Here is a 15,891-nt window from a genome sequence, read left to right on the forward strand (position 1 = left end):
TGAACACACTATTCCCAATGCAGGCCAGGATGGAGTGGGCCTTCTTGGCCACCTCGGCACACTGCTGGCTCATATTCAGCCAATTGTCAACCGTCACACCCAGCTCCTTCTCCTCCAGGCAGCTCCAGCCATTCCTCTGCAAACCTGTAGTGTTGCATGGGGTTGTTGTGACACAAATCCAGGACCCTGCACTTGGCCTTGTTGAACCTCATGTAATTGGCCTCAACCCATTGATCCAGTCTGTCCAGGTCCCTCTGTAAAGCCTATCTACCCTCAGGCAGATCAACATTCCCTCCCAACTTAGTGTCATCTGCAAACTTACTGAGGGTGCACTCGATTCCCTCATCCATGTCATTGATAAAGATATTAAACAGAAGTGGCCCCGGTACTGAGCTCTGGGGAACACCATCTGTGACTGGCCACCAACTGGATTTAACACCATTCACCACAATGGCCAGGCCCATCTCTCTACAGGCACATGTCCCCACAGCCCAGCTTTGCCTTTGGCCTCTGCTCTCAAGAAGCCCAACCCATCTCCCCAGTATGCCAAGCATGCACTCAGGACACAAGTGCTTTTTGGGAACTCACATTTCTCAGCTGTGTAACCCCAGCCACTGATGTAGCAGTCTCTCAACTGTGATACTCTCAGTGAGACGTCAGGCACACAGGCAAGCTGTACGTAGTCGTTGCACTATACCGGCTGGTCCAGCTGCCTAGGAGTTACATTGCTTTTCTGGTCCAACACCAACACGGGCTGTTGCTGCACCCTTAAACACATTAATTAATTGTTTAATTTATATTAAATCCCACACTAATATTTAAGTGACCCATGAATCCAGTTGCTTATGGATATCAGTGGTCAAGAATTCATCTGAGGAACAGTAAAGCATTTTTAGGATAATCTAAGGGCATGTTAGGTAGAAGTACTTGGACAAAACTGCACAGCAACATGCTGGATGAATATAAACAGAAACAGCTCTGTAAGTCTTAAGAACTGGAAAACGGTCACGTAAAGGAGACTAGACAAATTATTCCAATACAGTATGGGTGAAAAAACAGTGCTAGGATAAAAATAGATCAGATGACCTAATCTGTGCTTTTGATCACTAAAGTCTGTGATTCTTATAGTCAAGGATAATACAAAGCAAAATCAACAATGAATTGCTGGCATGTACAAATGGTGTATAACAAAAACATTTAAGTTTCTTCATATACTTAATGCCTTTCCAGTTCTAATGTTAGAATATACCAAATGAGATAGTAGCAATCTCAATTTTTCCCAGAAATATGCTTATAATTTTCCATTACAATTTTTAATCAGATCTACTGTAAATCACAAAGATATTATGATATTTCATTTCAGCTAAATCAGAAAAGTGCTAAGTAATGATCCATAGGAAAGAAGCAAATTATATTTGGGAAAGCTCTAATATCAAATACAGGAGGACAGGTTCTTTTTATTTTTTTTACCAAGCCAGAGAAGGACAAAATCTCTGACAGAGTGAATGACAATAGAGAAAGTGAATTAGAAATGCTGCAAAGGAAAAAAAAAAGAAAGGGTACTGAAAGCACACAGAAAATGACAGTCAGAACTTTTAGCAAGAAGGGAAGCAAAATACCTAATTTAGCACAATCAATGAGTATAGATAATAATAGGGTAAGTATTAGAGAGGTGGTTGACTACAGCATACTCTATTACACTTTAAGCAAAAAAAGAAATTACATTAAGTTTTACAGTAGCTGTCATTAGATAGAGTGGTGCCTGATTTTCATTCCCTCATGATGCAGTGCTGTATCTTGACTAGGTAACACTATCATACAGCAAGGGAGACTTGAAACTCATACATGAACTATTTTTTTTACCAAGTCAGAAATGTTAAATGGAACAGAGAAGCAAAGGAAAATTCCCCTAGCTGCAGTTCAGGTCATGAACTGCAATGAATTTATCCCCTTCCAGTGCAAGGAAATCAGTGAAGGATCAAGATCTTGCATATAAACTGTACCATGTAAAAATGCATATGCACATATAGTAATCAAGAGATAGAGTTGCATAGATCACATTAGAAGAATGACTTTTCAAGTGCAGAAAGTATACAGTTCACTGGGCAACCAATGGATCACTTTCATGATATAAACCCCATAGATCCATAAGTACTATGGAAAACATCTGTTAAACAAATTTAAGCAATTAATGTCAAAAAAGTACATGTCAATTGGCCAAATCTGTACAGAGAGCATAAAAGTATATTCAATGCAGTTAAAAAAAAATCTTCTATGGATTCAACATATGAAAGTTAACTTCAGTTTTAGAACATCCTGTATTTTATCCCTTGTGATTTACCTATGAAACTTTAAGATCTGTACTGCTTTAAAACTTCTGCATTTATTTTGTTTAAATCATTCTCTTCCTTTTATAATGGAGAAAGAAACATGATGTTTCTCAAATTGCCTGTTTACTTGAATTCAGAATTTCACAATCACTCCCTAGAGTCACCAAATTACTGAAACAATTCCTTTCAACTATTTTTTCTTTTTTTCTTAAAATGGCATTAAATATTTTCATGCTTTTTGGGAGAAGAGCGAGCTCTATTTTTCATAACGGAAAAATGTGCAGGTTTTGTACAAAATGGAAGGCTAGGATAACCAAATTATTTTGAAAACAGCAAAATCACAGTAAGTAAAACTGAAAGATTCTTTTGCAAGGACACCCTGATCAAAATTCATGCTTCCTTTCCCAGAAATATTTCCTTTCTGGTTGGTGAGAAATTACCTTTATCAATGCAATTGATATATGGAATAGATATGGTTATATTTTATTGTTTTCACCCTTGCTATCATATAAACCATTTTTAATGAAGCAAGTGATTTCTAGACAGCCCTTTAACTCACCAGACAAAAGCAGGTAGCCAACAATAGAAAAGTTCAAATAGCAAGCTGTTTATTTTCAACAGAGGCCACTGAAGCTTACTAAGTTTACCAAGGCAAGATATGCTTTCTGAATGTCTTACTTCTAAATGAGAACATCTCTTTTCATAAAATTACGGATGGCTTACCAGTTATTGTAATTGAGGTAGACATGCACAGTTTCATTATTAAGTCCTTTTTTCTTTCCTACCTCTCCTTTCATTCATTCAGTTTAATGTTGTCATAGGAGCATCTGATCTGGCATTCAGCACAAGCAGTAGAGTCAAAATGAGCATCAAAGAAAAAGAAGGTTGTTCTTAAAGTAGAAAACAGAAATTTTCTCCCCAGAGTAAAACCAATTCTGAAGTTTTCTTCCTTTCTTCTTCCCTCTGTCTCTCTGCCCATTCATGAGAAATGCTAAATACACCATTAAAGTATTAAATTCAAATAAGTTTTGCCAGGAGGGTTGTGAAGCCTAAAAGCAATAACTGGTTTATCATTTTTTCATCTGTATTTTTTTTTAACAAATTGATGACTAGTTTATCCATTCAAAAATTAAAAAAAATAATAATTAAAATTACACCATAGTTCAGCCAGAGGGAATAGCTCTATTGCAGTGATTATTGAGCTGAATTTTATGTTTAGGAGGACAGAGCATCATGATGACAGTCCGTTCTGACCATAGAACTAAGGTTTCACTGCAAAGATTAAGTCAGATATTCCAGAGGCTGTACTGAAGCCATTGGTCTCTGTCTTTCCATGATACAAGGCAATCAGTATCAATGTTTAGGTTTCTTTTGTTTCTTCTTGTTTACCTAAGGATTCCATGTCCACAGCACTCTACTCACATTTAATGATTATACATTCTTCTCTGCTTGGATACTTGATATCCCTTTTAGGATAATGGATTTCTTGCAACCAACTCACATCAGACCTCCCAGACAGCTCCTTCTCAAATCTGCATTCTCTCAATTGTTTATTACGTTTGGTTAGAGCCCTCTAGCTTGTCTTTCATGGGATGAACTATTATACTTTCAGATTATTTATAACTATTATTCAAATAACATTTTCTTACCTTTACATTTTACTAAAGAAATATGCTTAAATAATAATTTGTAGTTTTAGAACTAAATTATCTTTTAATTTGCTAATTAATTCCTAAGGTATCTTGAGAAAGCAATAGTATATACAAGATTGTTTATTATTTTATATCTGCATTATAATAGGCAAAGATTTGTGCATGCCTAATGAAAATCACTTATAGTGTGATTACTGTGATTTACAGTCAAATGTTCAATTTTCACTAGAATTTAAGGAAGCTCCATATAGTTCTGATGTATTTACAAGGTATATACATGTGCCAAAATATTTTCATGTGATTTTGATCTCACAGGTTTGCCTTAATATCTGCCACTGCATGACAGAGACATTTCTGAAAATACTCTTTGAAGCTTAATTTGCACAATTTACAATCGCGAGATTTTAATTTTTCTGCTAATGGGCAAAGCCATTCAAAATCTCCAATTATAAGAGTTGGTCTAGATTCACTTGAAAAGCTCATCAAACTGGTGATATAAACTGGTGATAACTGGTCTTTTCTTCACAGTATTTAAAAGTGTGAAGATTAATTAAAAACAATTTCAAAGTGTGGACATCACATGTCTACAGACTGTACCTCTCTCAGTCCACAAATATGTATAAATAAGGAATAAATGGCTATGGTATCATATATTTGATTAATGCCAGTGCCAGCATAAGTGAATGCAGATTCATGATTAGTTCTGCAGCAACAAAAGCTGTTGAGTTGACAAATGTGATACCTAATTGAGATTGCTTTATTATTAAGTACATTATTTGTTATACTGTAATTCAATTGTTCCTGGATCTTCAACAAGCCCCATTGTGTTAAATCCTGACCTGATTTAGAGTGACTTTTAAAGTTAAAAGTAGACTTGAGAGCTGAATTTTTCATTTCGAAAGAGATATAGGAAAATATTCTGTTGTTCTTCACTGTGAGAAAAACAAAAAACCTAACCAGAAGTACTCAGTGTCAAAACTCTTAGTTATTCTCTCTCAATTTAAATTTCAATTTCTTAAAAAAAAAATAAAAGTTTTGATATAGACCTGTGTTTTACAAATATTGCAACTCATTATTCAATTTACATAATCAACTGATTATATAAGAAAGAAATTAATTATTTTTAAAGGTGCATAAAGGGGGCTTTGTTTGGTTGGTTTTTTTCTTTCTATGTTTAATGAGGGAATAAAATACTAGATATGTTGCTGTAGCTGGAGAAGTAATTTTCCTATAATATGTGAAAAAGGGAAGATATTTTAGTTTATTAATACTTACCTGTATGAAGTGTGTAGTAAATTTTGCTGGAATAAATCTGATATTTTCTATGTAATATACCAAGTACACCAATTGCTCAGAAAGAAAATTGGGTAAGAATTAGCTTATAAAATCAATCAGAGGTTAAAGTACAAATATCCATAGAATTATAAGATTACAAAGAACTAGAATCATGAAGACAAACATAAAATAGTATGTAACAAAGATGAGTGACAAAAATAACCTTATGATACTGTTAGAGGCTGCAAAAGAATATTGAGGTAGATATTTTCTATGTGCACTATACAGCAATGTCTTTTGGGACACCATAATAAAATAGAATAAGCGGTCATGAAAAGATTTGTGACTCTGTAAGCATATTTTCAGCAGGTAGAGAAATTCCATAGATCATTAATCTGTCATTAATGGAATAGATTGAAATATCTTCATTTTAACAGATTCCAGAATAGATGAGGGGAGAAGTCATCTTTGATGACTCAGCTAAGTATCATTGCTTTGATTCTTCTGAATGCATCTTATATCCTTCAAGGCTTATTAAGTGCCTCATCATGAGCTGAAACAGTTTCTAATACTATAGCATGATTTGTGTAGCCTGAAACACAACTCTAAATTGTGAAGTCTGTTGAAATGTGCATTAAAATGAAACTAGAACTCTATGAACCCCCTGAGAGGCTTTCTATTGGTTTCAGTGTGCTTCAGACTGGATACACAATTATCTCTGCATATGAACAGAGAATATGCTTTTACAACAGCATCATCACCATGAAGAAAGAATGGCCCAGAAGTTATAGAATAAGCTTAGGCTTCAATTGTCCTAACTTCTACTTCTTTTTCTTTTTCGTTACGTTTCTGTGTTACTTGAGGCTGGGGGGGAGGTTTATAGCAAAGGAGATCTGCTGCTGCTGGAGCTCCATAGTTACTTCATAGGTGCAGCAACTTTTCCCAGTAGCAAAGTTGACATGGTCTATTTATTTATGTATGCACTATTGCAGGCTAAAGCCCAGCTTGAAGAGAAAATGTTTGAATCATATGCATTGCCTGAGATGTACTGGATGTCTTCTCAGATGACAAAGACCAAGGAACCTGTTGTACAATATCCTGATCATCTAACCAGTAGTTCATTTGCCAAGCAATTAGAATACAACATTTGCCTGTAGCATAACCTGCATGAGACAACTTCTGTCATATGAAAGATGTACCTGCATGTTACATGACTTCAGTGGACATATACATTCACATCCTTTGGACTGATGTGCATGCAGCTGAAGCGGTAGGTGCAGTTGAGTAAATTAACAGATGCACTTCCAAATTGCCTTTGTAGATGTAATTTGTGTCAAGGAAAGAGTCAGGAGCTGAAGCTTGCTTTTTTTTCCTCATGTTGCCTTTAGGTTCACTTAAGCATGTGGATAAGTGTCCAGTTTGCTGGCTTTTCTGACTGCAGTGCCCTTAAGTGCCTAACTCTACCTGTGCATTGAATAGGCAACCGTAGTATTCTTAACACTTTGGCTGGACAGGGTCTAGACACCTCAGTCCTATACTGGTAATGTAATAGTTTTAGTAACTTCTTACTTTACAGGCATTCATTTAGGCAACATTTGTTAACACGAGGTGGTGAAATGGAAAATATATTTAGTACACCTGGCAGACATACTTTTATTCTTAAAGATTAAATGTTGGCTTCTAAGAACTAAGGAGAAAAAGAAAAAAAGAACAAGCGTTCAAATGAGCCTATGAGAGACAGAGATATAAGTTCTGTCACCAATAATTAATTTTAGAACACACCACCCACACAGAGCTCTGAATATTAACTTCCAAGATGCTCAGTTTACATTTATTGCTTGTGAAAAATAAAGCAGATACACAGACAAAAATAACCTCATTGTTCCATTGCAAGCTGTCAACGAAGTCAAAGCTTGATAGTGACATATAAGCCCAACTAACAAGAAAAATCAAACAGATTTTATATGTACAACATATAAGGAAGTCAACAACAGTTAGTCCAGGACTAACTGGAGTTAGTCCTACAGCACCTAAATTGAGCTGTTTAAGCTGCTGCTGCCAGATACATTCTTATCACAGCTATCATGTTTAATGCAATGAAGAAATCCAGTTTCAAACAGTTTGACAGGAAAATAGATTTATTATAACAGAGTAATTGGAGAGCAAACTCTTCAAATATAGTTCAGAATGAAACTTGCACTTTAGCTGATTTGTCAATAATTATAAAATTACTGATTAGTATAAGATGTGGGCTGGATCACTTTATTGCCTGAGCACCTGGTCTTAAAAAAAAAGAAAATAAAAAAGGAGTACATTTTTTTTCATATTCATCATACTTTTGACAGCCAAGATGGAGATTAATGAAAGGTTCACACAGGAATAGCTCTTTATGATTACAAGCAGCAAAACACAGAACAACACTTATGGAATAGATCGACTAGCTCATGTAACGGCAACTATGTTCCACAAGATCTACTTTACCAGCTAATTAAAGACCCACAGCAGTTTATAAAACAACAAATCAGATTGTTTATTAGGCATAATTGGTTTTGGTATTTTTTTCACATTATAATATTATGTCATGCTCTCATTTCCTTCCAAATCACTGGATTATTTTCATCCATTTCGTTGGGATTTAAATGGTCCCTTTAATAAAGGAGTTGACTTATGTGATCACCTTTGTGATCACTGATTTTAATTCCTCTCAGCTGGTAGTCACAAATGCTTTCATAATTAAATTGACTGGAATATCAGAAGCAACATCTATAATAAAACAGAAAGATGTGAGAAACTAGCCAAAGAAGCCTTCTTAAGGATTTTTTGCAACTGCTGCTGCAGTTTTGTCCTCTCCTTCTTTTCCATCTGTCTCCCAGTCTTCATCCAGTCAATGCTCCTCATTTCCCCATACATATAAACTGATGTCACCACTTGGGAGAGGGTTAGGTTCACCTCAGCAGTAAGCTGGCATGACAGAGACCTGAAAGTCAAGAAATTAATCTTGTTTGTGAGTCCAGCTTTCAGAGTTGTTTGGTATGTGTGAGACAAACATAGCCCTTCTTCTCAGTTTGTGTTCCCCATTGAGGCTTCTGGGTGCAGTGAAATCAAGTCTGAAGACCCTCATTTTCCACAGACAATATGTACAGAAGGGAAATGTGAGAATTACAATACTAGGAACTATTCTGAAGCTGTACTGCTGTTTTCCTCTGTTTCCTGAGTTAAAAAGGGTAATGAACCATCATTAAAAGCATACTTGTCCAGCTTCCACTGCTGGTGCCAGAACAAAGTTTCAAACTTTCTAGTGGGAGGTATTGTCTCATTTTGCTTTTCCTATTTGCTTCTTTTTTTTTTTCTTTATTCTTCAACTCCCTAGTATCATCCTTCAAGACTTTCTGACTTACCTTTCACCATAATTTTACTGCTTTTATTTGTGACTTTTCAACAGGCTTCCTTTTCCAATTCCTAATGTTGTTTTACATCAGTGGAAGAGTTTTTTCATCAAATATTTTATAACATGCAAGTCCATGAGTACAAAGCTATCTATTATTTCATTTTGAAATCCATTTTACTGAGAAAATATTGAAACCTTTGCTTCTGAACCCTTTATCTTAAATTGCTTCTTTTAAAATACCTGCAATTTTCTTAGAATTTTAAATATTATAGAACGCAAAACAACAAAATAATACCATTATAAATTGTATTGTTCCATATACAGAATTTATGATCTTTCTGTACTGGTCTTTGCCAAGACAGAACAAAATAATACACTTAAATTATCAAATAATGCTTCCTCCACCAGTTCCCATGAAAGCTTTTTCTTAAGCAGATCAACACTTCACACTTTCTATTTTCCATTTACTTTGTCATATATTCATTCACTCATTTAGTCTCTCCTTTCCAGCACCACAAGTCTCTCTGTATGTATACAACTGAGTATTGTGGTTTGTCAGCTGATTCGCTCCTTACGTGTCATTCAAGCACTGACTAGAAAGTCTAAACATCCAAAACGCATCTCAACTTCTAAATGTAGATAGGTGTCTTAATAACAAATGGGATCTCACCCCAGGGACTTGTGCATAAGTGTTTAGTACTGTGTGAGCTGCTATTTGAGCAGTTAGTACAGACACCCTCCAGGGCTAGCAGATATGTAGTAATCATATAGGACTGTTATACTGTTATAGCAGTAAAGTAAATTACTGTTATAGCAGTAATCATATAGGACTGTTTCCACTTGGAACAGCAGCTGGAATCCATGCAGTAAACCCAGAGCACATCAAAGGTCATGGGGCACCTATGTTCAGGGAGCTGAGTCAAGTCTCTCATTGATACCATCATTTGAGTCAGTTCCGTTGCCTAATCTTGTGCCTCTGGCCATTTAAAAGGACCTAAGGTATGTCACCTGGCTTCCATCTGCCAGCATAGAAAAGTGCATATTTCTATAGGTATTCAGTCTTTTTATCCTCATAACTAAGAAGCAGCCCATTACTCTGATTTGTGGCCAAGCAAAGAAATAGAAGAGTTCACTACTGCAAGCATTCCTTCAAAAATTAACTCACTCAAGGTAGCACTGCAGGTGTGTTTTGCTTTTACTGTGAATGTTGACTAAATTACATAAAGATAAAAAATCTTCCTGAAAGATCAGAGCAGTCTTCGACTTATTTACTTAAAGACTCTGAAAACAATACAACATCGATCCTGAGAGCTCAGAGTCCCACTGTTGTAATTATTACCCGAAACTTCTTTGCTCAGGACTGGGACAGACTGTATCCTTTCTACTATTGTATACAGTGAGTAGTCCAAGACTCTGACTGCATGTGTTTAGCAATTATTCCCTATCCACCAATGTTTTGTAATATCTCAGTCTTTACACTGAATAAAACCACTGTGTCATTTACAGATCCCTGTGTACACTATTAATTTATGTTTGCAGTAAAATGATCTGAACTTGTATCTAGGGGAGATAAGTAAATCTGAAAAACGTTACCCTGCACAGAAGGAAATGAGGTACTTTTCTGGATGGCATAGATATTTCCATTATAATTCATTAACTTCTGCAAAGAGGGTTTTCAGCTGTGAAGGGAATACATGTTCTGTCTGCTGAGGCTCTGATTTCATCTGTGTACACACAAATATCTACTGTGTGAATGCTTGTGTCTGTCCTATCATATTCATGGCTCTGAACATATATACAAACGTATATTTGGATGTTTAAAAGCAGCAAATAACTGTGGATATAAATGCATATACAGTGAATTTATTATTTGATCATGAAATACCTAAAGCATTAATAAAGACCATTAGCAACTCCCTGAGATCTCAGTTTTTATTACAGTGAGTAGAATTATATTTTTTACCCAGTTAAAGACAAAAGCCTTAAATTATGCACCCTGATATTTCAGATGCCATGACATAAACAAACAAACAAACAAACAAAAGACCAAAACATCTTTTTTATAAAGTTAACATAATGTAATCTAATACTATGACTGACTGAGAAAAGGGAAAATAGATGATTAAAAATTTTTTAGAGTTCATACTGACAATCACTGGAGAGGAAATGACATCATTAACTGCATGGCCAAATTGCAGCAAAGCTGTGATACAGCCTAATATTATTAACAGACTAAATTTTATTTCCCAGACCCATTGATATGAGAAGAGGTAATATTGTAAAAAGCAAATACTGACACCATGATTCAATGATGTGGGTCAAATACCAGGGGACAGTGGATAAACCAGTTTTTGCAGAAACCTACATGATACAAACCGCAGCCAAACTTACATTTTGCTTACATTTCCTGTGGGTTATCTTTGGCTAGCAGCCAGACTCCTACTCAGCTGCAGGCTGACTCCTTTTCCCTCTTTGACAGGATAGCAGGGAATAAATAGGAATAACAGAAGTGAGAAAGTTCATGGGTTGAGATATAGACAGAGAGAGTTTGTTCACCAATTACTGCTGTGGACAAAACACACTTCACTTGGGAAGAATGAATATATTGATAATTAAAATAAATATTTAATTATTGATTCAAGTAACAGGAAACAAAAATGGGGAGGTTGTGGCCAGTAGACAATGATTTCTGTCACCGTTTCCTCATCACACTTTCCCCTTGCTCTGGTGTGAGGTCTCCATGGGCCACAGTGTGTATCTGCTCCATTGTGTGTCCTGCCAAGGGTCGCAGGGAATACCTTATTCTCCATGGAGCACCTGCTCCTCTTCCTACAACCTTGTCCTTGGTGCCCCCTCTGCTGTTTCTAGAAACCTCTTGTTTCCTCCTGTGCAGTTTTTGTCCTCATTGAGCCATGCCCTGCAGTCCCTCACTGACAGCACCTCACAGGCTACAGTCAATAAAGATTTTGTAAGGATTATTCTTAATTAGATACCTCATATCAGTAATAAACTGTTGTTGACAGGCCTTCCTTTTACCATGGCCTTTAAATTCTGCGTTTTTAATTTATGACACTTCCTAACTATAACTTTTCTCAGATATTATGAACCCACTGAAATATTTATATCCTTATGCTAAAATAACCACTATCACTGTCTTTTAGTAATTGATAATTTACTGTGACAACAGAAATTTTGCAGATGAATAGGCAGATACAGAAGAAAAAATTCTGTTAGAGCAACTGAATCATGATCAAACACATTGTATAATCTCTGTAAGACATTTGTTTTGAAGAAGACATGGCAGTAGCACCACTGCACCAGTCTAATAATTTTATTTTAATTGTGTATGAGGAAGTGGTGGCAGAAAGAAACTGCTTTCTACTGACTACAACCTCTGCATTTCTGGTTTTTGTTACCTGAATCAATAATTGACTAAACTTATTAATTTTTTTTTAATCTAGTTTAAAGTTTTTATCCTATTCTGTTTATAATCCCATGGTGCATTAGATAATAGCATAAATGGGTATTAGGATAATATTTGAATGTTGTAGTGGAAAGTTTCTGTTGAAAATAATTGATTAGTACCTCTTTCTGCTCAGATCAAAGTGAACTATCAAGTGCAAAGAACTCCAGTGTGTCACAGCTTCTCCTACATGAGTCATCACTGAAGGAGCACAGCTCAGTACACTTCATTGGTTAGTGTCTTTCATTATCATTTGTGAAATACAGTCATCAGCAAATCAGGAAAACAAGATTTATTATTAGCTGCTTTTGTGGTCCACCTATAATCCTAGTATGTGAATATGGAATGATCTATAGGATTTTCTTTTTGAAAGAAAACATTAAAAATATTATTAAAAGTTATAATAATTAATTACAACTGCAGATTTTACATTTAAACTTTCAAGGTTTTTCCCTTTTCATTTGCAAATGCCACCCCACTCAGGATTCAGTGCTGTAATATGGTACTTCTCTTATCCATAAAAAAATTACATAAGAAATGGGGGGGGGAACCTCAGTATATAGTTACCCTCTCTAGAAAGTGTTTTCATAACTGCAGAAGTTATTAAGTTATTAAGTAATTTTAATATGAAATGAAAGGGCACAGTTCTGAAGAATATCATGCAGTCATCATTATAAAACATCATAATTTGTGGATCTTGCTTTACCAACTAAATGCAAAATATTAGCACAGAAGCTATTGCTACCTGTTTGTTGTTTCTAATTATTTGAGTTATATAGACACAGGTTCGTGGGGGCCTCATGTGTTGCAGAAGCTGTTCCTTTCTGCATAAATTATAGCGTAAATTGCTTTTGTTAGAAGCAGATCAAGCTCACCTGTATAATGGTGACAATAACTGCTATAAAGGAAACTAACTTACACCAACTTCCAAAATATTTAACTTCTACAGTTGGCCTTGATATCTTCTCACTATCACTGATAAATGCTATGAAAAGTGAGGTTTCTTTGGAAATAAAAGTTTCTCAGTAAATTGGTACAGACTGCTCTATCAGAACCTAATTATGACTGTGGAGCCAGAAAATAGATTGCATTTCCCATACATTATTAATGCTCTTCAGATCCTCATTTGTCATGTTCAAGGTTGTGTAGAGATGACATTCAAGGAACCCAAACTACTTCCTAAACTTATTTTGACATTTCAAGCCCTTTATAACACCATCTTCTTAAGCTCTTGGATAGTAATAAAAATATAGCACCATTCTCACAGGTTTGTACAGAAACCATAAGGTTGTAAGAAAATTGTTGATGAAAAATATTAAGTTCAGTACCATGAGAAATACTTTTATTAACAGGCTTTAACCTATATAATAGTTAAGCAAATATGTGTATAAAGAAATAATTAATTTTTTAGGGCCAGCTGATGTTTACTACATGCACAAGTAAGCAGTTAGGCACATTAAGGCCTGTAACTGATATAGAGGCACATGACTAGAAGGTGATATGTAATATTATTAGTAAATGCACATTGGTTCAGAGCATTTAAATAGAAAAAAATCATAGTTCAAGTGGTAACCATAAAATATATGTGATTTTTGCCAGTAGAAGTACAGGGGGCATTTTATAAAAACCTTGAACCAGATTGTACCAACTTACTTATTCTGAGAAGTCTTAAAGAAGTAAGATAAGCTTTGTATGAGTAAAATAAGTCTAAAGATTTCAGTATCTTGCTATTTATTCTAACACTCAAAAAACCCCCAACTTTGAATACAAAAGTCAAATTAAATTATGTGAAATTATCTTACTATCCAGTTTGCACTTAGTTTGGTGATACATTAAGCAATATTGGAGAAGTCTGTGATTTTTTCATACTTTTAATTATAACTTGGTATTTCAGTACAGAAAGGTATTCTGGTTTATTTCAGCCTAAGTAAACACCAATTCCTAATCCAAAAAGTGAGCATTCAAAGTTATCTGTGACAAAATATGAGAAAAAATATATTATGAATGCAGTAGATATCTAAAACCTCTGAGAAGTATAAAGCTTTGCCCATCTTATTCACCACCATTTATACTTGCTGCAGCTATAAACCCCGTGTTAGAAGAAATACTGTATAGTAAATTAGATACTGGCACATAGTTGTTAGTCACTTACCACAAAGTTACCCAGAGAACAGCTACTTAAACTTTTACAGTGCCTTATCATGCCAAACCATTTTAAGGTACTTTACAATATTACATTAAAATTGAAGACTAATCCATTTTGCAGATTTACTGTTCAGATAAAATGAGAGAAAATCCAAGAGACCAAATTCAACATGTGTGCAACTTCTGTCATCTCTGTACAGTTACACAGATGATAACTACTCTACTGAAAACAACTATGTCTTATATTTAGATATAAAAAAGGCACTTGCAAGCTAGGGTAAATTTAAAATAACAAAACAAGGTCATTTATTGGCCTATTTTAGTAAACTCTTTTTTTATTATTTCAGATACTTTGATTTATGAGATTATTATTATTATTATTATTCTCTCATATCACAATTCTCCGTCTTAATGATCTTGCTGAGCAGCTGTTATTCTTCCAACGTGTGTGTGTGTGTGTGTGTGCATTTGAAAGAGTAATTATGCCATCATGTTTTGCTGATTTAAATATTATATGGCAATAAACAATTTTACATCTTCCTCATGATATTGAGGATGAGTTTGCAAAGAAGAATTAAACCTCTGTTTAAACAAAATATCTTGAAATTCAGAAAACATGAATCTGAATCAACACATTTGTTTTTCTTTTGAAAACTTGTATTTAGAATAGAGTTATCTACAAAATTTTCCCGCATATATTTTCAAAAGTTTTGCTTTTTCATAAATTCTTGAAAATAAATTATTTTCTGCCTTGATATTTCTAAAAGAACAGAAAGCAATGCAACCTGCAAATTACATAAGAAGCTTTTTATTCAACATATATTTTTCAAAAACATTAATTGCTTTATCTGCCATACCAATTGAATGCCTAATTTTAGTTACAACTTAGACAGTGAATGCCTATTATATATTTTATCTTTTCCCCATAAATTGTTCCATTAAGATGTCTAATCAAAGTGATTGTCCTTCCTTGAATTCCCTGTACTTCCTGGTGTCATGTGAATAATGAAGTGCCCAGAACTACATAAGCATTTTAGAGGTATGGTCACACATAACCATATGGAAAGAGATTTTCATTCGTATTTCTTCTGATTTGATTGGTTTGTATACTATGGAAGATAAAATTGCCTAGTTTTTAATATTTTCCTCCATCAAATTACATTTCTGTATAACCAGCTAAAACTCCGTTGTTTCTATTAAACTGTCCATTCAGAGCCCAAAGTCTCACTTAGCTTTACTGTATTCCAACCAAGTACATCTATAAGTTGGATTATCAACTCCCACAGGTACTTACATGCAGGTATGCAGACTAAAGTTCATTTAGTTATTTCCAGTCTTAGTTTTTTAGATCCTTTTGTATTTTTTCCATTTCTCACTGGTTTTCTTTTTTTGCAGTATCTCTTAATTTAGCATAATCTGAACATGTAATTAAAAAATATAATTATATTTTAAAAATAGGATCCTTATTGTAAAGATTCATGTAAAACTAAATCTCTAAAGTTAAAAAAAAATAAGGAATTTAATAAGCTTTAATTAACTAAACAATATACTTGGAATACAAAATGATGTGATGAGTGTGACAGTTTTTAAAGAAAATGTAGCTGCTTCTTTTAGTTTCAAATCTCAAACGGACAGCTT

At 34.6% G+C, this 15,891-nt stretch overlaps 1 protein-coding gene across 1 annotated transcript in view; it reads right to left on the reverse strand.

The window, feature by feature from the left end:
• Positions 1-2,785, reverse strand: part of LOC104545267 (acrosin-like) — a gene marked incomplete at its 5' end in the record, with an annotated part of 4,297 nt that extends 1,512 nt beyond the window's left edge. The window contains 2 exon segments of the mRNA XM_010190361.1: positions 589-709; positions 2,771-2,785. Coding sequence (XP_010188663.1) covers positions 589-709; positions 2,771-2,785 — 136 coding nt within the window.
• Between the last annotated feature and the right edge of the window lie 13,106 nt (positions 2,786-15,891).

The sequence above is a fragment of the Mesitornis unicolor genome, unplaced genomic scaffold, assembly GCF_000695765.1.
Source record: "Mesitornis unicolor isolate BGI_N332 unplaced genomic scaffold, ASM69576v1 scaffold2718, whole genome shotgun sequence".
NCBI lineage: Eukaryota > Metazoa > Chordata > Aves > Mesitornithiformes > Mesitornithidae > Mesitornis > Mesitornis unicolor.